The 26413-nt window shown below is 37.2% G+C and overlaps 1 protein-coding gene across 5 annotated transcripts in view; it reads right to left on the bottom strand.

Annotated features, from left to right (window-relative positions):
* The window catches only part of GSK3B (glycogen synthase kinase 3 beta), a 234089-nt gene that overhangs the window by 135860 nt on the left and 71816 nt on the right, over positions 1 to 26413 (bottom strand). For all 5 annotated transcript variants that reach the window (XM_021068185.1, XM_021068182.1, XM_021068187.1 and 2 more), the window contains 1 exon segment: positions 18009 to 18202. In XM_021068185.1, the coding sequence (XP_020923844.1) occupies positions 18009 to 18202 (194 nt within the window).

The following is a 26413-nucleotide window of genomic DNA, read 5'->3' as shown; positions in this document are numbered from 1 at the left end:
AATGTACTTGATAAAATTGAACATTCATTCATGATTTAAAAAAAAAAAAACCTCTTAGCAAATGAGGAACAGAGGGAAACATTCTCAATCTGATCAAGAACATCTACAAAAATTTTATAACTAACTTTATACGGTATGTTTTCCTGCTCAGATCAGGAACAAGGCAAGAAAAACTTAAGATTCTGATCACTCCTAGTCAATATTTCATAGAATGCAGTAAGTCATCTCTACCTCCCTCCCATCAAAAAGATAAAGGGTATATATAGAAGATAAAGGGTATATATAGATTGGGAAAGAAGTAAAACTATTTTTGTTCACAGATCACATGACTGTTCATGAAAAAGATCCCAAGGCAATAATAACACAAAATAAAACAAAACACAAACAAAAATGACCCTGGAACTAATGAGCAACTACCGCAAAGTTGCTGGATACAAGATTAAGGTGCAAAAGACAACTGATTTATAATAGACTAGCAATGAACAACTGAAAATTTTTATTAAAGTACAGTTGATTTACAATGTTGTGCTAATTTCTGCTTTACAGGAAAGTAACTCATACACACACATACACACACACACCCCCCACACACTCCCTTTCTTATATTATCTTCCATCGTGGTCTACCCCAGAGAATGGATCAAGTTTCCTGTGCTATACAGCAGGACTTCACTGCTTAACCATTCTAAATGTAACAGTTTGCATCTACTAACTCCAAACTCCCAGTCCACTGAACTCTCTCTCCACTCCCCCTTGGTAATCACAAATCTATTCTCTATGTCAAAAAATTGAAATATGAAATTAAAACCATAATAAATTTATATTAGCACTCCCTACCCAACAAAAAAGAAATACTCAGGTACAAAGGGAACAAACTATGTACAAGATTTATATGAAGAAAACTATAAAACTCTGAGGAAAGAAATCAAAGATCTAAATAAATGGAAACATATTTCATGTACATGGAGATTTAATATTGACAAGACGTCATTTTTCCTAACATGATCTATAGATTTAATGTAATCCCAATCAAAAGTGAGTTATTTTGTGGAAATGAAATACTCAATATTAAAGAACAATCAAAAGACTGACACTGACTTCAAGACTTACTATAAAGCTACAGCTGAAAAACAAAAAAAGACAATGTGATACCTCAGAAGGAACAAACAAATAGAACACTGGAACAGTACAGAGAGCCCAGAAATAGTCACCAGATATAATCAGCTGAACTTTGACAAAGGAACAAAGGCATTTCAAAGGAGAAAGGATAGTCTTTTCAACAAATGTTTGGCATTGGCATAACTCAACAGCAAAGAAATGAAGCTGGACACAGATCTTAACCTCTCACAAAAAATGAACTCAAAATGTATCACAGACCTAAATGTAAAGGGCAAAACTATAAAACACCTACAAGATAACATGGGAGAAAATTTAGGTGTCCTTGGCTTTGGCAGTGACTTTTTAGATGCAACAACAAAAGCACAATTCATGAAAGAAAAAAGATGTAAGCTGAACTTTTCATTAAAATTAAAAAATTTTGCTAAAGATAGTAATGTAAACAAAAGTCACAGATGAGAGAAAATTTCTTATCAGATACAACACTTAACTGATAAAGCAATGTTATCTGAGATATATAAAGAACTCTTAAAACTCAATAGCAAGAAAACACCCAACTGTTAGAAATGGACAAAAGACTTGGAAACTTCACAAGAAAATATACAGATGGCAAACAAGCATATGAAAAGATGCTCAACATCATATAATCAAGGAATTGAATATTAAAATAATAATGAAATACTACTGTACTCCTATGAGAATGGCTAAAATCCAAAACACTGACAACACCAAAGGCTGGTGAGGCAACAGGAAATCTTATTGCTGGTGGGAATACAAAACTAGTTTTCACAGCCACTTTGGAAGACAGTTGGGCAGTTTCCTGAAAAAAATGAACTATATTTTGACTATGCAATCTAGCAATTATGCTACCTGGTATTTACCTAATTGAATGAAAACTTACATCCACACAAAAACTTGTACATAAATGTTTAGAGTGACTTTATTCACAACTGCAAAAACCTGGAAGTAACCAAGATGTCCTGCAATAAGCAAATGAATAAATATATGCATACAATGGTGCAATATATGCATACAATGGTATTTTTCAGTGTGAAACAAAAATGAACTATCATGTCATGAAAAGCAGTGCAAGCCTATTAAAAGTATATTGCTAAGTGAAAAGTCTTTAATTACTACTAATATATTAATATTGTTTCAACTGCAACAAATCTACATTAATGCACAAGGTTAATACCAGAGAAAACTGAGGAAGACAAGCGTGCATATAAGAACACTATACTTTCCATTCATTTTTTCTGTAAAATTAAGACTTAATATTTTATAAAGTTATCTATTAAATTTTTTTAATTAAAAAATTTAGTGGGCAAAGGAATTCAAGAGACATTTCTCAAAGAACCCATACTAATTGCCAATAAACACATGAAAAGAGGCTCAACCTCATTAGTCATCAGGAAATGCAAATCAAGACAAGGATATATCAATTTAAGATATCTCCGAAAACCAGACAATAACAAAAACTGGCAATGATGTGGAGAAACTGTAACATTTATACAGTGCTCACTGGATTGTAAAATGGTAGACTGGCTTTGGAAAACAGGTTAACTCTTCCCTAAAATGTTAACCACGGAGTCCCATATGATCCACCATAATACTAAGTATATACCGAAAAGAACTGTGTGAAAAAAAAAGTATCCAAAAAATTTTTATGCAAATGTTCAGAGCAGCATCACTCATAATAGCCAAAAGTGGAGACAACTCAAATGTTCATCAAACACGGCATATCACAAAATGGAGTATTATTCATCCACGAAAGGAACTTAAATATTGAGACATGGTACAATATGGATAATCTCAAAAACATTATTCTGGTGAAAGAAGACAGAAACAAAAATGTCACAATTATGATTCCATTTACATGAAATGGCCAGAATGGGCAAATCCATGGAGACAGGAAGGTAAATTACTGGTTGCCAGGGCCTGGGGGAAGAGGAGTATGGGGAAAGACCATTGGTAAGAAGAGTTCCTTTCTTTCTTTTTTTGTCTTTTTGTCTTTTCTAGGGCGGTACCCGTGGCTTATGGAGGTTACCAGGCTAGGGGTCTAATCAGAGCTGTAGCCTACGCCAGAGCCACAGCAACTCGGGATCCGAGCCGCGTCTGCGACCTACACCACAGCTCATGGCAACACCAGATCCTTAATCCACTGAGTGAAGCCAGAGATCAAACCTGCAACCTCTTGGTTCCTAGTCAGATTCATTAACCACTGCGCCATGACAGGAACTCCCCAGAGTTCCTTTCTGAGGTGACGAAAATATTCTGGAATTAGTTGCGGCTCAGCAGAAAACGAATCCAACTAGTATCCATGAGGACGCAGGTTCCACTCCTGGCCTCGCTCAGTGGGTTAAGAATCTGGCGTTGCCGTGAGCTGTGGCATAGGTCGCAGATGTGGCTTGGATCTGGCGTGGCTGTGGCTGTGATGTAGCCAAGTGGCTACAGCCCTGATTCAACCCCTAGCCTCAGAACCTCCATATGCCATGGGTGCAGCCCTTGAAATACAAAAAAAAAAAAAAAAAAAAAAAAAAAAAAACCCAAAATACTGGAATTATAGACTAATGACAGTTGTACAACTTTGTGACTATATTGAAACCAGTGGACTGACTACTTTAAAATAAATTTATGGTACAGGAATTATATTTCAATAAAGCTGTAATAAAAAAATAATCAAGCAGCTGGTCATTCACTAAAATTGCAAAGGCTTTAGTAACACTAGTCAAAAAAGTAAATCTAACTCCTATTGCTAAACACTTTGCACAGATGTATAGGAATGTGAATTCTGTAAACACTAAAGAATAGTAAAATTTTAAAAGAATAAAGTGAGAAAACTTAGACGCATACTAGCCCGTTAAAATTTGGGTTTTTTTTTTTTTTTTTTTACTTCAACCATTGCATGTGGAGATTCCTGGGCCAGGGATTGAACCTGTCCCGCAGCTACCCAAGCCACTGCAATGACAACGCTGGATCCTTAATCTACTGTGCCACAAGAGAACTCCTGAAGTTTTTTTTTTTTATTATTATTATTTACCTTTTGACCCTCTTCACCAACTTCCTTCCTCTGGCAACCACCAATCTGTTCTCTATATCTACAAGCTTGATTTTTGTTGTTGTTGCTGCTGTTCATCTTTTAAGATTTCACACATAAGAGAGAGTACATGGTATTTTTCTGAGTTATTTCACTTCACAATGTCAAGACCTCCTTCTTCTTATGGCTGAACAACGTTTCATCATATATAGCACAAACAGACCACAACTTCATCATTCCATCGACTGACACTGGGTTGTCTCCATATCTTGGTTATTGTAAATAATGCTGCAATGAATGTTTTCCTGTTGAGTACTTTCATTTTCTTCAGATAAATGCCCAAAAGTGGAAGTGTTGAATCCTATGGTAGTTCTATTTTTAATACTTTGAGGAACCTCCATACTGTTTTCCACAGTATCTGCACCAATCTACTTTCCCACAGTGCACAAGGGTTCCCTTTATCCATATCCTCACCAACATTGCATATTTCTTGCCTTCTTGATGATAATAGCCATTCTAACAGGTGTGGTTTTTATTTGCATTCCCTGATGATTAGTGATGTTGAGCATCTCTTCCTGTAGCTGTTGGCCATCTGTACATCTTCTTTGGAAAAATGTCTACTCAGGTCCTTTGCCCATTTTTTAAGTGGATTGTTGGGGGTTTCTCTGCTATTGAGTTGTATGAGTTCTTTACATAGTTTGGATATTAGCCTTTATCGGATATATGATTCTGGAAGTATTTTATCCCATTTAACGGGCTGCCTTTTCATTTTGTTGATGGTTCCCTCTGCTGTGCAAAAGTTTTTTAGTTCAGTGGAGTCCCACTTGTTCATTTTTGCTTTTGTTACCTCTGCTTTTGGTGTCAGATTTAAAAAAAAAAAAAATCATAGAGAAGACCTATATCAAGGAGTTTACTACTTATATTTTCTTCCAGGAATTCTATGGTTTTAGGTCTTACACTGAGGTGTTTAATCCATTCTGAGTTAACTTTTGTGTATGGTGTAAAACAGCAGTCGAGTTTCATTCTTTTGCATGTGGCCGTGCAGTTTTCCCAACACCCTTTTTTGAAGAGGCTGCTCTTTTCCACCGTAAATTCTTGTCTCCTATGTCATAAATTATTTGACCATATATGCATGAGTTTATTTCTGGGCTCTCTATTCTGTCCAACCATTCTACATCTGTTTTGTGCCAATGCCAGACTGTTTTAGTTACTGTAGCTTAATAATATAGTTTGAAACCATGAAGCATTATGTCTCTGGCTTTGCTCTTTCTCAAGACTGCTTTGACTATATGGGGTCCTGTGGTTTCATACAAATTTTAGGACAATTTGTTCTATTTCCTTGAAAAAATGCCAGTGGAATTTTGACAGTGATTGCATTAAGTCATAGATTGCTTTTGGTAGAATGGATATTTTAATAATTACTGATTCTTTCAATCCATAAGTACATAATACCATTCCATTTATTTGTGTCTTCATCAATTTCTTTCATTAATGTCTTGCAGTTTTCAATATACAGGTCTTTACTTCCTTGGTTAAATCTATTCCTAGGTATTTTATTCTTTTCAGTGCAATTTTTCTTCTTTCGCTTTTTTCTTTTTTTTCTTAGGGTCATACCTGAGGCATATGGAGGTTCCCAGGCCAGGGGTCAAATTGGAGCTACAGCAACATGGGAGCTGAGCTGCGTCCTCGACCTACACCATAGCTCACAGCAATGCCAGATCCTTAACCCACTGAGTGAGGCCAGGGATCGAACCTGCATCCTCATGGATACTAACTGGGTTTGTTAACCACTGAGCCATGAAGGGAACTCCCAACTTTTCAGTGCAATTGTTACTGAGATTATCTTCTCTATTTCTTTTGCTGATAGTCTGCTATTAATGTACAGAAATGCAAGCAATGTGTGTGCACTGATTAGTATCCTGCAACTTTACCAAACTGGTTTATTCTAATGGTATTTTTTAATGGAGTCTTTGGGAATTTTTCTACATAATATCATGTCATCTGTAAATAGTGACAGTTTTATTATTCCCTTTCAACTTGTATGCCTTTTATTTATTCCTCTTGTCTACTTGCTATGGCTGCCTTTTATTAAGTTATATTTCTCTTTCTCTCAAGTCATTCAAAGACAGAAAGACATTCAGGAACATAAGTATCATGGCTCCATTATTTTCTCTCTGGAATAATAGAGGCAATAATCTCTAAAGCAAAATCAACAGAATCCTTATCCATCAACCTTTGTACAATCTCTGAAAATTCAACTCAATTAAAAATATATATATTACCAGTCACCTACACAGGCATTTGGGAAAACAGCACAAAACAGTCTGTATCCTTAGGAGGTGTGGTATGTCAACTGTGAAAATGTGCCTCTCAGATAGCCCACTGCAGGAGACATTTTCCCCAGTGGTCCCAGCTGCTAAGCTCTCAAAGCTTTTCTCTTACTCTCTTGTTTGAGGGCAGCCCAAACTAAGCTTCCTATGAGCTGTTCCCAAGCAATGACTTGGCACAGCAGAGATATTTAATGAAGCCATTTTCCCAGGAGACACTGGATTCGTCTGATGGTTCAACCTCAAAATGATGATTCTATATTGGTTTTGCTGTAATTTTCTTAGAGCTGAACTGCACTGTTAGATTTTTCTTACCTAGCTTGTCATTGTCTTTCCCTCTCTCCTCCACAGAGGTTAAGACCTGGTTTTTATTTCCCACTGATAACCACTAGTTTTTATGACACAAAGAACACAATTCCACATAGCATAACTAGAGAGTACTATTTCTTTTAGTTATCTATCAATTTTATAAAGAAATAGATTTCCACAAATGACTTAAAATAGCTATATAATTATAAATGCCTAAGAATAGGATTACCAAATTTTAGAGAACATAAAGAGGGAAAAAAAAATCCTAAGAAAATAGTAGTTTGTAGTAATGCAGAAGCCTAAAAATAAAAACAACAGAAGTTAATTCTTTTGGTTACGCCCATGGGTTTTAAGGAAGTTCCTGGACCAGGAATCAAACCCACACCAGAGCACTGACAATACCAGATCCTTAACTATTAGGCCACCAGAGAGCTCTGTAATACAAGACAACTTAACTATAACGGGTTTTAAAATTCAGTCAATGTTCTCATAATACATCGTTTCACTTAATTCACACAACATCAGAATAAAAGCAGAGCACAACATTTACTCACTTCTTTTTATGCACTAAACATTAGACTGGGGCATGGCCCTAATAACAGCATTACTATTTTACGGATGATGAAACTGAGGCTCATAAAGTTAGTGGGTATGCTCAAGCTTACAGAACTACTAACAGTGGACCAGGTCTTATATTCCTTTGTTGTCTCCAGAATATCATACAGAGAATAATCACATCCCTAAATACTGACTCTCTCCTCACTCTTGAAAATGGTATATATTTTAAAAGTAGGGCTCAGGGAGTTCCCTTCATAGCTCAGTAGTTAATGAACCCAACTAGGATCTATGAGGATACGGGTTCAATCCCTGGCCTCGCTCAGCGGGTTAAGGAGCAGGTGTTGCTGTGGCTGTGGTGTAGGCCAGCAGCTGTAGCTCTGATTCGACCCCTAGCCTGAGAACATCCATATGCTGTGGGTGTGGCCCTAAAACAGAAGAAAAAAAAAAAAAAGTAGGGCTCAGAAGTCCCTGGTGGCTACTGGTTAAGGATCCACCATTGTTACTGCTGTGGCTGGGGTCAATCTGTGGCAAGGGTTTAATCCCTGGACCAAGATCTTCCACATGCTATTGGAATGACACCCCCCCAAAAAAAGTAGGGCTCAAATCACTCTCCATTCACAACAGAAAAAAAAAAGACACTTCATTTCTCCACTCCCACATCTTAACCACGGAACAAGTGAAACCAAACATGACACCTGAAAGCTATGGCTTCTGAATGTTAATGGTGTATCCTACTACTCTGATGAGTTCATTGATCAGTTTGAGTAGTTTTTGCGTGGAGAGTCCTTTGCGTCTTCTATATTTAGTATCATATCATCTGCACAGAGTGACAATTTTACCTCTTCTCTTGCAATGTGGATATCTTTTATTTCTTTCATTTGATCGCTGTGCTTAGGACTTCCAATACTATGTTGAATAAATATGGTGAAAGTGGGCATCCTGTCTTCCTCCAAATTTTACTGGTAAGGCTTCAGTTTTACACTAGTGAGTACTATACTGGCTGTGAGTTTGTCATACATGGCTTTTATTATGTTAAGCTATCTTCCCTCTATACCCACGTTGGTAAGAGTTTTTATCATGAATGGATGTTGGATTTTGTCAAATGCTTTTTCTGCATCTATTCAGATGATCTTGTGGTTTTTGACTTTTCCAAATTATGTTAACGTGGCGTATGACATTGATTGATTTGTGTATACTGAAACAAGCTTGTGAACTTGGGATGAGTCCCACTTGGTTGTGGTATATAATCTTTGTTATATGTTGCTGGATTCAGTTGGCTAAAATTTTGTTGACAATTTTTTTGTCTATATTTGTCAAAGATATTGGCCTATGATTTTCTTTTTTGGTGGAATCTTTGTCTGGTTTTCGTATTAGGGTGAGGATGGCTTCATAGAATATCTTTGGGAGAGTTCGTACTTCAATCTTTTGGAAAAACTATAAAAGGACGGGTTTAAGTTCTTCCTTCTGTGTTTGTGTGTTCCTTGTATGTTCACCTATGAAGCCATGTGTTCCTGGACTTTTGTTTGTAGGGAGTGTTTTTATTACATATTCAATTTAATTTCTAGTGGATCAGTCTGTTCAGTTGACCTATTTATTTCTTGATTCAGTTTTGGCAGGATATGTCTCTACAAAGATGTCTATTACTTCTAGGTTATCATATCTGTTGGCATATGGTTGTCTGCAATATTCTCTTATGGTTTATTGTACTTCTGCAATATTTGTTGAGATTTCTCCATTTTCGCCTATTTTATTTTGATATTTTATTTTGATTTTTTATTTATTTATTTTTCTTACTCAAATGAATTTATCAAATCTATAGTTGTATAAAGATCATCACAATCCAGTTTCACAGGATTTCCATCCCACAACCCAAGCACATCCCCCCACCCCCCAAACTGTCTCCTCCGGAGACCATAAGTTTTTCAATGTCTGTGAGTCAGCGTCTGTTCTGCAAAGAAGTTCAGTCTGTCCTTTTTTCAGATTCCACATGTCAGTGAAAGCATTTGATGTTGGTGTCTCATTGTCTGACTGACTTCACTTAGCATGATAATTTCTAGGTCCATCCATGTTGCTAAGAATGCCGGTACTTCGTTCCTTTTAATGGCTGAGTCATATTCCATTGTGTATATGTACCACATCTTCTGGATCCACACCTCTGGCGATGGACACTGAGGTTGTTTCCATGTCTTGGCTATTGAAAATAGTGCTGCAATGAACATCGGAGTACATGTGTCCTTGCAAGTCGTGGTTTTCTCTGGATAGATGCCCAGGAGTGGGATTGCTGGATCAAATGATAGTTCTACATTTAGTTTTCTGAGGAAATCTCCATACTGCTTTCCACAGTGGTTGCACCAGTTTACAATCCCACCAACAGTGTACTAGGGTTCTTTTTCTCCACACCCTCTCCAGCACTTATTGTTTGTAGACTTTTTTCTGGCCGGTGTCAGGTGGTACCTCATAGTGGGTTTGATTTGCATTTCTCTAATAATGAGTGATGTTGAACATCTTTTCATGTGTTTCTCAGCCATCTGTATGTCTTCTTTGGAGAACAGTCTGTTTAGATCTTCTTCCCATTTTTTGATGGGGTTGTTTGTGTTTTTGGTATGGAGCTGCGAAGGTGTTTATAAATTTTGGAGATGAATCCCTTGTCCGTCGATTCACTTGCAAAGATTTTCTCCCATTCTGTGGGTTGTCTTTTCGTGTTGTTTAGGGTTTCCTTTGCTGTGCAGAAACTTTTCAGTTTGAGTAGGTCCCATTTGTTTATTTTCCTTTTTATTGTCAATACTCTAAGAGGTGGATCTGAGAAGATGTTGCTGTCGTTTATGTCAGGGAGTGTTTGGCCTATGTTTTCCTCTAGGAGTTTGGTAGTGTCTGGTCTTATATGTAGGTCTTCAATCCATCTGGAGTTTATTTTTACGTATGGTGTTATGGAGTGTTCTACTTTCATTCTTTTCCCTGTGGCTGTCCAGTTTTCCCAGCACCACTTATTGAACAAGCTGTCCTTTCTCCATTGTATATTCTTGCCTCCTTTGTCATAGATGAGTTGGCTGTAGGTGCGTGGCTTTAATTCTGGGCTTTCTATCCTGTTCCACTGATCTACACGTCTGTCTTTGTGCCAGTACCGTACAGTTTTGATGACTGTTGCTTTGTAGTATAGTCTGAAGTCCGGGAGCCTGATTCCTCGAGCTCCATTTTTCTTTCTCAGGATGTCTTTGGCTATTCTGGGTCTTTTGTGCTTCCAAACAAACTTTAACATATTTTGTTCGAGTTCTGTGAAAAATGTCCTTGGTAGGTAATTTGATAAGGATTGCATTGAATCTGTAGATTGCCTTAGGTAGTACAGTCATTTTGATCATATGAACTCTTCCAATCCATGAGCATGGTATATCTTTCCATCTGTTTGTGTCATCTTTGATTTCTTTCATCAGTGGCTTGTAGTTTTCAGAGTACAGGTCCTTTGTTTCTTTAGGTAGGTTTACTCCTAGGTATTTTATTCTTTTGGATGCGATGGTAAATGGGATTGCTTCCCTCATTTCTCTTTCTGCTCTTTCATTATTAGTGTATAGACATGCCGTTGATTTCTGTGTATTAATTTTGTATCCTGTGATTTTGCCAAATTCATGGATGAGCTCTAACAGTTTTCTGGTAGAGTCTTTAGGATTCTCTAGGTATAGTATCCTGTCATCTGCAGATAGTGATAGTTTTCCGTCTTCCTTTGCAATGTGGATTCCTTTTATTTCTTTTACTTCTCTGATTGCTCTGGCTAGAACTTCCAGAACTATGTTGAAGAGTAGTGGTGAGAGCAGACATCCTTGTCTTGTTCCTGATCTCAGTGGGAATTCTGTCAGCTTTTCACCACTGAGAATGATGTTCGCTGTGGGTTTGTCATATATGGCCTTTATCATGTTGAGGTAGGTTCCCGATATGCCCACTTTCTGAAGGGTTTTTATCAGAAACGGGTGTTGGATTTTGCCAAAGGCTTTTCCCGCTTCTATTGAGAGGATCATACGGTTTTTATTCTTCAGTTTGTTAATGTGGTGTATCACACTGATGGATTTGCGGATATTGAAGAACCCTTGCATCCTTGGGAGAAATCCCACTTGATCATGATGTACAATCCTTTTGATGTACTGTTGGATGCGGTTTGCTAGTATTTTGTTGAGGATTTTTGCATTGATGTTCATCAGTGAAAATGGTCTGTAGTTTTCTTTTTTGGTGGTATCTCTGTCTGGTTTTGGTACCAGGGTGACGGTGGCCTGATAGAATGAGTTTGGGAGTATCCCTTCCTCTGCAATTTTTTGAAATAGTTTCAGAAGGACAGGTGTTAGCTCTTCTCTGAATGTTTGATAGAATTCACCTGTGAAGCCATCTGGTCCTGGACTTCTGTTTGTTGGATGTTTTTTAATCAGTTTCAGTTTCAGTTGTTGTGATGGGTCCATTCATCTTTCCTATTTCACCTTGGTTTAGTCTTGGAAGATTGTACTTTTCTAAGAATTTTTCCATTTCTTCTAGGTTCTCCATTTTATTGGCATATAGTTGCATATGGTAGTCTCTTATGATCCTTTGTATTTCTGTGATGTCCGTTGTTACTTCTCCTTTTTTGTTCCTAATTTTATTGATTTGAGTCCTCTCTCTTTTTTCCTTGATAAGTCTGGCTAGGGGTTTATCAATTTTGTTGATCTTTTCAAAGAACCAGCTTTTCGTTTCATTGATCTTTTCTGTGGTTTTCTTCGTTTCTTTTTTTTTTTTTTTTTTTTTTTTTTTTTTTTTGTTGTTGTTGTTGTTGTTGTTATTGTTGCTATTTCTTGGCGCTCCCGGCACATGGAGGTTCCAGCTAGGGTTGATCGGAGCTGTAGCCCGCCTACGCAGAGCCAGCAACGCGGATCCGAGCCGTGTCTGCACCTACACCACAGCTCACGGCAACGCCGGATCCTTACCCACTGAGCAAGGCAGGACCGAACCGCACTCATGGTTCTAGTCGGATTCGTTAACCACTGCGCCACGACAGGTACTCCTCTTCGTTTCTATTTCATTGATTTCTGCTCTGATCTTTATGATTTCTTTCCTTCTACTAACTTTAGGTCTTGTCTGTTCTTCTCTCTCCAGCTGCTTTAGATGTAAAGTTAGCTTGTTTATTTGAGCTTTTTCTTGTTTCCTGAGGTGGGCTTGTATTACTATAAACTTTCCTTTTAGAACAGCATGTGGCTGTAGATGGAATATTTTTTTTTTAAATCTATGAGGATATATAGTCCCTAAACCTTGGAGTGTATTAATAATTGTGGTAATCAAGAGGAAATCATCATTGGACCTGAGGTGGCGTTAGGCCTCTGGTGTTGCTGTTTTTAGCCAGCTCAAAAAAGCACTTGGAGAACAACTTATATAAAGCAAATTACTGAAAACCTAAGTGCACAGTTCAGTGAGTAGACTACCATGCAGATCAAGTGAAGTATAGAACATTTTCATCATCATTCCAGAAGGCTCTCTTCCAGAATGTCTTACCCCTTACTTTTGTTTATTTTTTAAAATCGACTTTAGGTTTTGTTTCTTCTTTTTCTAATTCTTTTAGGCGGCAGGTTAAGTTGTTGATTTGAGATTTTTTTCTTTTCTGAGGAATGCCTATATCGCTATGAACTTCCGTCTAAGGACTGCTTTTGCCATATCCCATAAACTTTGAATGGTTGCGCATTCTTTCTCTTTTTGTTTTTTCACTGAAACAAACTATCTCCTCTCACTGACACCAGCATTCTTGACATTGGTTCATATAACTGTGCAAGAAGACCGTATTCCAATCTTTTTCTGAAAATATATAATTATTTAATGAAAAATATATGATTATCCAATCCTAGAGCAGCTATGTAAAATCACAGAATTTTAAGTTATCAGAAAAATTCCTATATTCCACTAGTAAAGAAAAATGAATTGGTCAGTATAACACAAAATATTTTATGTATATTTTTGAAACATTTAGCAAGGAGAACAAAGAATACTTAAGTTCCACAAAGAAAAGATGATACACTGGAAGGAAATGAGCTTGGTTTAAGACGGTCTACTACTTTTTAGTATTTAGGAGAAAAAAATAAAAATAAAAGAATTAGACAATAGCAACAAAAGCAATAAAACACTTATGAATAAGCTTAACAAGAAATGTCAAAAGCCTATATAACTACAACTCTTGAAAGCCAAAACGTTAACTTGAACTGATAGAATGCTATCTCTTATTCTTGGATAAGATAATTCAACATCATGGTAAGTAATTTAACTCCCTAAGGCAATTTATAGAGTTAATAAATTCCAATTAAAAGTATCAACAAGCTCTTTCATTAAGGTAGCTAAACTGATACCAAAGTTTATATGGAATGAAAAAAAAACAAAACTAAAAGTAGCTAGAAAAACATGAAAAGAAAGGCTACAATATAAAGGCAGATTAACTCTAATAAGACACTGAAACTTAAAAGCTCTATAATAAAAGGAATCTGGTATTGACATACAAATATGCAAACAACCAAGTAGAACAGAATAGAAAGTCCAGAAACAGACCAAATTACATGTGGAAATTTAGCATATAATTACAATAGCATCTCAAATCACTGGAACACAGACAGACCTTTTAATAAAACTGTACTAACACAATGATTAGTGATTTAGAAAGGATAATATTAGATCAATAACTCATACCATACTTAGGAATAAACTCCGTATACAAGAATAAACTTCAAATGGATCAGGGATCTCAATGCAAAAAGTGAAATATTACAACTGTTGAAAGTATGGATGAATTTCTCTTTAACTTGATGAAAAGGCCAAGACATAAGAAAAGGCTTTCTAATTACAACTAAAATCCAGATATGATACAAGTGGACAGTGAACATATGAAAGGATGTTAAACTACATTCATAATATTGTAAATTAACTACAATAAGGGAGTTCCCATTGTGGTTCAGCAGATTAAGAACCTGACTAGTATCCTTGAGGATGTGATTCAATCCCTAGCCTCACTCAGTGGGTAAAAAGGATCCGGCATTGCTGTGAGCCACAGTGTAAATCGCAGATGCAGCTTGGATCTGGTGTTGCTATGGCTGTGGCATAGGCAGGCAGCTGCAGTTCCTATCCAATGCCTAGCCCAGGAACTTTCATATGTCATAGGTACCGCTCTAAAAAGAAAAAACTACAAGATACCATTTCTTACCTATCGGACTGGCAAAACGTGAAAAAAAAAAAAAAAAAAGAAAGAGTAAATCAATGTGTGTTGTCAAAGCTGTGGGTAAATAGGCATTTGTATACTACTGAAGAGAATGCAAATCTGTACAATCTCTTATGCAGGGGAATTTAGCAGTATCATACAAAACTATATATGTGTTTATTTTGCTTCCATGACCCTAGTTCTCTTAATTTACCCTGAAGATACACACTTAATTAAAAAAAAAAAATGCACCAAGTTTTTCATAACAGCCCCCTTGGAGATTACAAAAGGATGAAAAGAAATTCAGTATCCATATATAGAAGAATGGTTGAAATCAACTCTGCACTACTATGAAGCTCTAGAAAAGTTTCTGAACTGATAAAGGCAATGACTTGCAGAAACTACAGTTAACATAGAAAGCAAAGTACAAAAGAGCACCTTTAATATATTACATTTTGGTAAGAAAGCAACCAGAAAATTACAGTCAGAGCTCTGCCTCCATGGGTTCCAAACCCAAGGATTCAACCAAGCTAAGATCAAAATACTCTGGGGGGGGGGTGAGGGAGGGGGCTCCAGAAAGTTCTAAAAGTCAAAACTTGAATTTGCTGCATTAGCAACTACTTATATAAATTTACATTGTATCTGAAACTATTTACACAGTACCTACACATTGTATTAAGTATTATAAGTAATTTTGAGATGATATAAAGTATATGGGAGGATATGCTTATTAGTTTATATGGAAATACCCATCATTTTATATGAGGGACTTGAGCATTTGTAGATTTTGATATCCACTGAGGGCCCTGGAACCAGTCCCCTGTGGATACCAAGGAATGACTGTACACTTACTGCTCATCTGTGCAAAAGAAAACCAGGAAAAAAAACCCAGCACAGGAGTTCCTGTCGTGGTTCAGTGGTTAACAAATCCGACTAGGAACCATGAGGTTGCAGGTTCGATCCCTGGCCTTGCTCAGTGGGTTGAGGATTCGGCGCTGCTGTGAGCTGTGGTGTAGGCTGCAGACGTGGCTCAGATCCCAGGTTGCTGTGGCTCTGGCGTAGGCCGGTGGGCACAGCTCCGATTCAACCCATAGCCTGGGAACCTCCATATGCCATGGGCGCGGCCCAGGAAATGGTAAAAAGACAAAAAAAAAAACCAAAAAAACCCCAGCACATAATGAGACTAGCTATCTACAGGGAGTGAGTGGCAACACGACAGAGGGAATGACATTTGTGTAAGAATTTCTGACTTCTGAAACCATGGTAGTGTTTCATAAACTGAAAACATAAAAAAATTTTTTAGAAAAATTTAAAAAGTCAAAAAGAATGGGGATAAAGTTCTATGAAAGGATACAGACAAGAGTTTCCATCATGGCTCAGGAGGTATTGTGAGGATGCAGGTTCAATCCCTGGCCTTGCTCAGTGGGTTAAGGATCCCGGGTTGCTACAAGCTGTGTAGGCTACTGTTGTGGCTCAGATCCAGTGTTGCTGTCTCCTGCTGCGGCTGTGGTGTTAGTCAGCAGCTGTAGCTCAGATTCAACCCCTAGCTCAGGAACTGCCATATGCTACAGGTGCAGCCATTTATGTAAAAAAAAGGATACAGAAACAAATGAACCAAACTCTTCAAATGAGTGAGTTCTGAGGGAAAAATTTAAAAAAATTTTTAAATCAAGAAAAAGAAGAACTAAGAACCCAAGTACCTTCTGAACAAATATAGTGGTTCAATACAGCAATGATAACCTATAATAAAACACTCTGGAGTCAGAGTGCTTGGATTCAAATACCTGCCCATCTATCCACATGCTAATTATATGACTCTGGACAAGTAAATTTATTATCTCTTTGTGTGTAGGTTTCCCTATCTGAATAATAACAGTCTGAATGATAGGTGAATGATAAAACCATTAGTATGGAAAAGCAAAAAGGAATGGGAACCAATAGAAAGGATTTCCTTTAAGACTGCAATTAACTCAGGGTTAGGTAAGCCTTGCTAATGACATAACAGTTATCTTCAGGTATCAAGATCCAGTGGGCACTGGGCAACATAAGACTAGTGCTTGGGAGAGAGAGAACTGAAGACAAAAACTTTAGACCTTTTATTTTTTTAAACCTCTTTAGAATGCTCAAGACATTCTGAAGCATACAGACTGGACTGTGTGCTATTTCAGAGCAGTGATCACCTCTTATTTTTATGTTCCTTAATACTTAGTTCAGTTCCTAGTACACAGGAGACTCTCAGCAAAATGTTACAGAGTGGGAAGAGTAAGAAAGGAAACAGAGCTGCATGGCCTGTTAATGGCAGAGCCTAGGTCTCTTTATTCTCCCCTGTACCATAATGTAAAGACAACCTCCAACCATTGTCCACAGGATACCCTAAAAAGATCAGGTAAGAAATAAAAATAAACTGGACTGTGGGGAGTACTGCTTTACAGGGTCATAGAAAGAGGGGTTTTTTTTTGTTTGTTTGTTTTTTTTGGTCTTTTTAGGACCGCACCCACAGCATATTAAAGTTCCCAGGCTAGGGGTTGAATTGGAGCTGCTGCTGAGGGCCTAGGCGACAACCTCAGCAATGTGGGATCCGAGCCGAATCTGTGACCTACACCACAGCTCAAGGCAACTCCAGATCTTTAATCCACTCACTGAGAGGCCAGCAATCAAATCTGCATCCTCATGGACACTAGTTGGGTTCATTACCGCTGAGCCATAAGGGGAACTCCCAACATTTTTTTTGGGGGGGGCACCCTTGGCATATGGAGATTCCCAGGCTAGGGGTTGAATCAGAGCTACAGGTGCTGACCTATACCACAGCCACAGCAATGCTGGATCTAAGACGGGCTGCAACCTACACCACAGCTCATGGCAAGGCCAGATCCTTAACCCACTGAACAAGGACAGGAATCAAACCAGCAACCTCATGGTTACTAGTCAGATTGGTTTCCACTGCGCCACAACGGAAACTCCGCAACAACATTTTAAATACATCTATCACTCTTAGCAGCAGTTCAAAAAAAAGTGCAATCTTCAATAAATTTTATATCTATAAAATACACAACAGAAGATAGTCACTACAAAAGCTGAGCTGAACAAAAATTTGAGCAATAAATGAAATCTGAAGCAAAGAGAAACTATTAAATCATTTTCATGTATTTTTATTTATTTATTTATTTTTTGGGGGGGTCTTTTTGCCTTTTCTAGGGCCGCTCCCACGGCATATGGAAGTTCCCAGGAGAGGGGTCTAATCGGAGCCTTGGCCGTAGCCACAGGCCTACGCCAGAGCCATAGCAACACAGGATCTGAGCCATGTCGGAGACCTACACCACAGCTCACGGCAACACCAGATCCTTAACCCACTGAGCAAGGCCAGGGATCGAACCTGCAACCTCATGGTTTCTAGTAGGATTCGTTAACCACTGCACACAACGGAAACTCCTCATTTTCATGTATTGACAGTAACAAAATAAATGAAATATTGAAGTTCTTACCTTAAATCTCTTGTCCTGCAATACTTTCTTGATGGCAACCAGTTCTCCTGAATCACAAAGCTTGGCTTGATACACCACACCAAATGACCCATTTCCAATCACTTTAGTGTCTGTATAGCTGACTTCTTGTGGCCTGTCTGGACCCTGCCCAGGAGTTGCCACCACTGTGGTCACCTTGCTGCCATCCTTGTCTCCTAAAAGAAAGAAGGGATAGAAAAATGAGAATTGCAAAGAATTAAACAGAGAAAACTGCCTATTACACCAAGTAAACTATATTCCTTACTATAAATTATTTTTAAGTTCTCATCTTAGTTATCACATAGAATTACTTCAACTCCTTGTTTCAATTATAAGTAATAATTTAACCACTATTTATCTAGTCTTTCTATAGACCAGGCACATGGCTTAGTTTAATATACATGGTTTCATTTAATGAAAACAACCCCATAAAGTAGACAGTACTGTTCCTATACAAAGCATAAGAATGTTAAATTGTCCAGTCAAAAGTTGAATGATGGACCCACCAAAGAATCCTTATCTGTACTCTAAAGGTCCTAATTTTTTCTTCAAGGCTTTCTTATTTTACTTGAAAATAAGATATGTACTACTGAAAACATCTAAATATGCTGAATCTATTCAGGCCACTCTGCCTTTAGGAATGTAAGGCTTTGAGCTTTTGCTTCTCCATATATTATTTATCTTTAAGAAAACTATAATATCTCTCCAAGAAAGGTCAGATAGGTAAAAGAAATAAGGGAATGTTAGTTTGAGGATAAGAGATGCAAAACCTAAAAGAAAAATGAAATCCATGCTGAGCTGAACCTCATTCATAACTAGCTCACCAGCTCTGGGATCTCTGCCCATTCATGGTCTTCTCTTTACCTCTTCTGCCTTTCCTCCCCACCAGTAACAATCTGAAGACTCTCTTCAATCAGCCCAAGAGCCACCTCCTTAATTTGGTACAGTTCACAATCATCTTGTTCTCTGAATCCTTAAACTATTGTAAACCATTCTATACTACCTAGCACCTAATTTTAAAAAGCTTTCAATTAGTCTTTTTAGTGGTTTCAGAATACACAGATTCTAGCGACTACAGCCTTTATGAAGCAGCCATTATGACTTGTGCTTCTTCTCTCTTTCCTGACAAATCTAAAATCAATTCTCAGTACAATGTGTCTTTAGGCTCACTGGCTAAACTATACTTGTTTTTCTCTTCTACGCCTCTATTATAGTAATTTTATTTTTAAAATGTTAAATGAATTCACACTAACCTCATAAAAAGAAAACTAGTATTTAAGCCTAGACATCGAACCAAAATTATGAAATGTGTTTATCTGTAGCTCACATTTAAAAAAGAAAAAATATAACAAACTAATTCTTCAATGGTTTGAGTTTCCAACCTACCAAATATAAGACTGCCAGATAAATGAATATCCAAATGTTAGGGGCATATTGTAAACAATATTTTTATAACCATTTAAGTTTACAGAGGTATTAATATAGACAAAAGCCAAAAAGAAGTATCTGTAATTGATGAACTTTCTTGCTTATAAGGCAGTCTTCATGACAGATAAAAAAGCAACAAATATCAGATAGATGGGTGGATTACAGGCAGTCTATACTATATTACCATATCAGATAGATGGGTGGATTATAGGCAGTCTATACTATATTACTACCAGCTATCTTAAACATGTCTTTAGTTTTAAGATGAAACTCCCAAACAGATATGACTTAGCACAATTCCAACATCACCTGTAGAAAGAACAAATCAAATCTTGTCAACACCATCATTTTTATTTCCAAAACTATTACATACGCTTTAAATGCACACAAACCCCAGCACAAGCTTTCACGTATAAAGCCGTTCCCAAAGCTTTCAAATGTTCCCTTCACATCTCACTACGTAGTAAAATAAATCTTAAACATATCTGCCAAAAACCCAGGCTAATCTAATCTGAGTTTTAAATTATCATGCCTCACTCCCCCAAAAATATTTCATGTAACTTTCATTTGTGACATTAACTACAACTTTTGAGTATAAATCTTACTATGTTTTCTTCTTAATTTGTAAAATAAACTTATCTTTACTTGTATTATAGCACTCCTAAAGACAGAATCAGTATTTTTAATTTAAACTCTAAAAAGATTAGATTCCAGAAAGATTAAAATCTAAAGTATTGAATATATTTGTCAAAGAAAATAAAAAGCAAAAGTGATTTCAAACAGTTTGACTCTTCCCTAGATCATCCAAGTCAAAACCATATCAAACACACGTGTTTGTGTGTATATACATATATATATATACACACACACACATATATTTCAAGAACTATGAATTAATAATTCCAATTCCACTGAACAAGTTGCTTGCAAAATCTCACAGGTCTAATTCACAAAATAAAGCACCATCATTTTTAAATTATAGTAACAGACAGTAAGAACAACTGTTGCACTCCATAATTTTAGTTGAAAAGAAAAACCATCTGGGGTATAAAAAATTGTGCTCTTCTACTGTATAACCATATTTCGATAAAGAAAACAGTAGCTACAGCTTTGTACTTGCTCCCATAAGAGAATTTTAGCAATATAAGCATGTGTAATGATTTTCCCCAATTGCTTCCTCAGACTGTATTTCTAAAAAACCTTCATATTTCAGGAAAAAAAAATACTTTTTACAGCTTAGAAACAGCTATGAAAGATATACATCAAAAACCTGGGATTTAGTGTCTCTTCAACTTTAACCATTAAGCCTGTGAATGTCTATCCCAACATAAATAAGGTATAAACAAGGTAATTCCACAAAAGTATTAAAAGTAGAGTAGAAAAATAAACAGGTCCTGCAGATGCTATAGCTGAGAGAGACTCTTGAGGCCTCAATTTTAAACTGTGATGGGATATGGGCAAAGACCAATCTTTTCACTCTCTTGCAGATCTAGTAAAAACAATAACAAAACCCTACTTACTATCTTAACAGAAATTCAAACGTTCATTCTCTTTCAAGCAGTTAGAAAAACTGCTAAGACTATACTCTTTACTAGTAGAAAATTCTGGGTATATAAGGAACAATGGTTCTCAGGATTTCTGCCTCAAGCATGCTGGAATTTTGATTCAAAAATCATCAAGCTCTTCAGACTTTCCATCAGAGATCTGAAATAGCATAGCTGTAAAGAATGATAACACTGGGGGTGAGTTGACATAAGCATTAATAGTGCATGGGACAGTGAGCAGCTAGTGTGCCAAGGAAAAGCGTGTCACCATTTGGCCCTGCAATCTGCTGACTCAGCAATAAAAAACCAGCTGTATAAAATTTCACTGTACAAAGAACTTTCCGATTCCTTGTTTCATCTACTCTAATACTTAAAATAAATGGGACATATTTATTATGTTTACTATGTAAATAAGAAAAATAAGAGAGACTAAACTGTCCAATATAATAAAGCTTTAAGTAGCAAAAACTCTTCACTCGCCTCATGCTGCCTCTGCTGTATTTTACACCCCACTGCAGCTCAAGGAACAACTTCATATACCATTACCCCACCCCCAAAGAAACAGATAATGTTTCTGAAGATATAATGTAAAAAGAATAGCTCCAGGAGTTCCCATCATGGCGCAGCAGAAACGAATCTGACTAGGAACCATGAGGTTGCGGGTTCAATCCCTGGCCTCACTCAGTGGGTTAAGGATCTGGCGTTGCCATGAGCTGTGGTGTAGGCTGCAGACACAGGTAGGATCCCACATTGCTGTGGCTCTGGCATAGACTGGCAGCAACAGTTCCAATTAGACCCCTAGCCTGGGAACCTCCATATGCTGCAGGTGTGGCCCTAAAAAGGACAAAACAAAACAAACAAACAAAAAAAAGAATAGCTCCAGAGTAATAAAGGAGAACAAATGAGTAATCTTTGGCAGTTTTCTTTTTCAGTTCTCAATTATTCATTTATTAATAGCTAAAGAGCTATTTCCAAAAATATTTTGGCAATACTAGATTGTGAAACTTATTCCAAAGCAAAAAGCACATGAAAAACAAAAATGTGAAATAATTAATTCTGTGATGTTCAAACAACTTAACTTTTGCTACCTAGACACTGGATAACTCTGGATCTTAACAGAGTAGCATTTTAAACACTGCTACCAAGAAACTAAAATCCTCATGAAAAGCCAGAATTCACAACAAATGTTCCTCATTTAAAAAAAAAAAAAAAAAGGTTACCACTTTGCCCAATATTAAACTCCCCAAAATGCACAACAAAATTCATCTCTAAAAAATGCCACTGTCAGGAGCAATAATAGCAAAGCATAGGGAACAGCTCAGTTCCAGGTCCTTTCTCTTGCCAGAGGACTCCTGGGATCCACTATTACAATTAACAGCAGTATTATCACTCAGGTGGTATGAATTTCCTATTATAGCTAGAACAAAGAATTAAATTCCCTACTCTTTACCACAATGGATAAATCCTAAATATACAAACCACAAAAGACTCCTTAGATGTTATGCAACAGCAGAAGAACCACTTTCCATTGTAAGCTGTTAAATATAGAATACAATTTTACAAAAGCCTTAGGCATATCTCAAAATGATATGTGCAGCCTAGTTCTCAATCTCTCAAACACAGGTTCATACCTGTAAGCAACACCTTGCAGATTCACTTTTTTAAGTTTTCTGAGGTCACTCCACAGAACAATTCACTCTGAGATGAACAAATGTTACAGGGTAATAGGAATCACATCCAAATTGTGGACAGTGCATCCAAAACTTAAAAAGCCACTTCAGCCATATGAAAATATTTAGGAGGTATCTGACACGACAATCTGATTTTATTTTATTTTATTTATTTATTTTTTTTTTCGGCTTCACCCACGACGTATGGAAGTTCTCAGGCCAGGGATCAAACCGCATCACAGCAGCGACCCAAATGCTGCAGTGGCAACACCAGATCCTTAACCCACTGAGCCAGAAGGGAACTCCCTGACAATCTAATTCTGTTGTTAATATTCAGAGCTGAGAAAAAGCAACAACTGGGACATTTTTTAACTAGGAGGCTTTTAGAGATGGTCATAAATCATACTACTAGAATAAACAGAACTAGGTCAGCAATGACTGTCTCTATAAAACTTTCCTTTACCTTAAGAATAACACTGTCCTGAATGAAGTTTTTTAACCTAACTGTAGGATTAGTAGGAACATTAGCTCTGCCTCTTGTTTCTTACAAAGAGAAATAATAGCTGTTTTTTTATGGATGTTCAACAATATGACAAACACTCTTTTGAAAAATAGCACTATATAAAGTACTCAAAAGAACCAAAGGAACCTTATTTCCAGATATGGTTAAGATAGTCTGAAAAGGAAACAATGACCATACCAACTTTCCAGGTTCTTTTATTGTTTTTTGTCTTTCTAGGACCATGGCATATGGAGGTTCCTAGGCTAGGGGTTGAATTGGAATAGCAGCTGCCGGCCTACACCACAGCTCAGGCAATGCTGAGCAAGGCCAGGGATTTATCCTGCGTCCTCATGGATACTAGTCAGATTCGTGTCCACTGAGTCATGACGCAAACTCTCCGGGTTTTTAAATTAAAGTTCAAACAACTCTTAATCTTAAGTAAATGGAGGAACTTCTAATAAAGCAAGATGTTCTCCCCAAAATAAGCCCAACAACTTAGAAACATGAAAACAACATAGAAATTAATAAGCAAAAGAAATAAAAGGAACTGAAGTCCACAGTAAATCAGACAAATTCTAAAATAAACTTATTGTCATGAAACTGGGGTTCCACTCTATGATGCAGAAGCTTTAGCCAGAGTACAACCGCTCACATACCTTGAAGCAAAACTACGAAGAGAGAAGAGGAATGACAACTAAGCAGCTGAATCAAGTGAATTCAACCCTAATGGTCAACAGTGTAAAAATTTTAGGCCAATTTCTATGTCAAATTTGCTGTGATAAAAATTTTTCTAGCAGGGCCTTTTTCCTTATACATGATTCATCTCCACATGAATCTATCTAAATAACAGGAAAAACAAAACACAACAATTACTAAATTTCCTTTGGGGATAAGAAGAGTAAACAAAAGGAGAGTCAGGGAAAACAAAATGGACAGATGTCATATATGAGCTGGCTTTTGGAGATGTTTTCCTGTACATCACTTCTGGAAATGAAAGGAAAACATAGGATGACAAAGGATAAAAATGAGACAGAAAAGACTCAAAAGTCCTTGACTGTACAATAATACCACACTTTCAATCACAGGAAGATACCATGTCAATGGGATTAACGGGCATCAATTCTGAAGAACTATAAAATTCCTCCTTAAAAAAAAAAAAGTCAAATTTTTGTCCTTAGAGAGAGGCACAATGGTGTTAATATGGGCTCTAAAGTCAGGCCAAGGTTAGAATTACATATTCTACCACTTAATATCTATAAAATGTATATAGCTGCTATGTTATAGTGTTGTTGTGATGATTAAATAACATAGGTTAAGCAGTTGTGTTCTGTTTTGTTTTTAAAGTGCCTGGCATATAGTGAGTGCTCAATAAATTACAGTTTCTCTGAACTCTGAATTATTGGCAGTGGCAATAGAAAAAAAAATTATTATTCTGTTCTGCTATGCTCTTTCACCAACTGGTACATGCCCTAGTACAATTCTTATCATGATGTTCTGTAATTATTAAGAGGCTGAGCCCCTCACCTGATTAGAGCTCTTAGAAAAGATAGACATTATCTAAATTACTTACATTTCCCTAGGGCTTATTATTATTAGCCCAGGGTTCAGCACAAGGTAGGTGCTCAGCAAATATTTGCTCTTGAATTTATATAAAAATCACTCAAGCAGAATTGTTAGGATTTGGGAACTAACTACTTCCTGCTAAACATTAAGCAGTGCTTTTACTTCTTTTGCTTGCCATTGATCAGATACAAATCCCCAGGGATAAGGTATATAGAAGCCTTACAAATAGTAAGACAGAATGGAGGGGTTACCCAAAAAATTGCAACAACCAGCCAAAACAAATAACTCAATTTGCCACAAGTGTATTTATTTAAAGGTAGGAGAATTACTTTGCTTCATAACCCTTTTCCAAATAATTCTGGTTTTTTGAGAGCATCAATATGTAGCAATGGATAACAACTCGGGACATCTCTGAGGTCTGAAGTTCAAGTTACATCAATACATACATAAGTATATTCCTTGAGTACCATATTAGAGTTTGCATGTACCACTGACAGTCGACTTAAAGAGCCACTTGAGAGAGCTTACTACAAGTGAAGATTCTAGAATTTCACCCCTAAAAAGGTTCATGAGATCTGCAATAGGGCTCAGGAAACTGCATTTTTAATAAGTAACCCCAAATGTTTTTGAATGCAGTTCCAACTACCATACTTTGAGAAAGAACCATAACACAATTTAATTCCTATAACTTTGTGATGTACTCATGATAATCATTTACCAAATGGGAGAAACTAAGATGTCTGCAAGGTTTATTGGTAATTTGCCCAAAGTAACCCCTTCAATAAAGTGTACCCACAAGATTCAGACCTATTGACTTACTGTAAAATCTGTACCCTACTACACTACTTTGCTTAAGACCATGCCATGAAAATAACACAGAGGAGTCAACGTCCTAATATCAACTTTCTCTTTTCAGCAAAACCAAATATTTCAAAAAAAAGTGTTGTCTTTTTGCCGTTTCCTGGGCCGCTCCTGCGGCATATGGAGGTTCCCAGGCTAGGGGTCTGATCGGAGCTGTAGCCACCGGCCTAACAGCCATAGCAACGCGGGATCCGAGCTGCGTCTGCGACCTACCTCACAGCTCACGGTAACACCATATTCTTAACCCACTGAGCAAGGCCAGGGATCGAACCCACAACCTCATGGTTCCTAGTCGGATCTGTTAACCACTGAGCCACGACAGGAACTCCTATGTTTCAAATATTTCACAGAAGGTTCTGATGCAAGCATCTACCAGATACCAAAAATCTTACTTCAAAATATTTATACTCCTTTTGAATCAATTTTTTTTTTTTGTCTTTTGTCTTTTTTGTTGTTGCTATTTCTTGGGCTGCTCCCACGGCATATGGAGGTTCCCAGGCTAGGGGTTGAATCGGAGCTATAGCCACCGGCCTACGCCAGAGCCACAGCAACGCGGGATCTGAGCCGCGTCTGCAACCTACACCACAGCTCATGGCAACGCCGGATTGTTAACCCACTGAGCAAGGGCAGGGACCGAACCCGCCACCTCATGGTTCCTAGTCGGATTCGTTAACCACTGCGCCACGACGGGAACTCCCTTTTGAATCAATTTTAACTGACTCAATTTTTTAATCTTCTCTTGAAACCCAAACTTTACTTTAAACCAACCAAAACCCCAAATTAACCGTGCTAACTTTCAACAGCCTGAACTTAAACATT

This window comes from Sus scrofa, chromosome 13, assembly GCF_000003025.6.
Source record: "Sus scrofa isolate TJ Tabasco breed Duroc chromosome 13, Sscrofa11.1, whole genome shotgun sequence".
Classification (NCBI taxonomy): domain Eukaryota; kingdom Metazoa; phylum Chordata; class Mammalia; order Artiodactyla; family Suidae; genus Sus; species Sus scrofa.
This window is presented reverse-complemented; position numbering and strand designations above follow the sequence as displayed.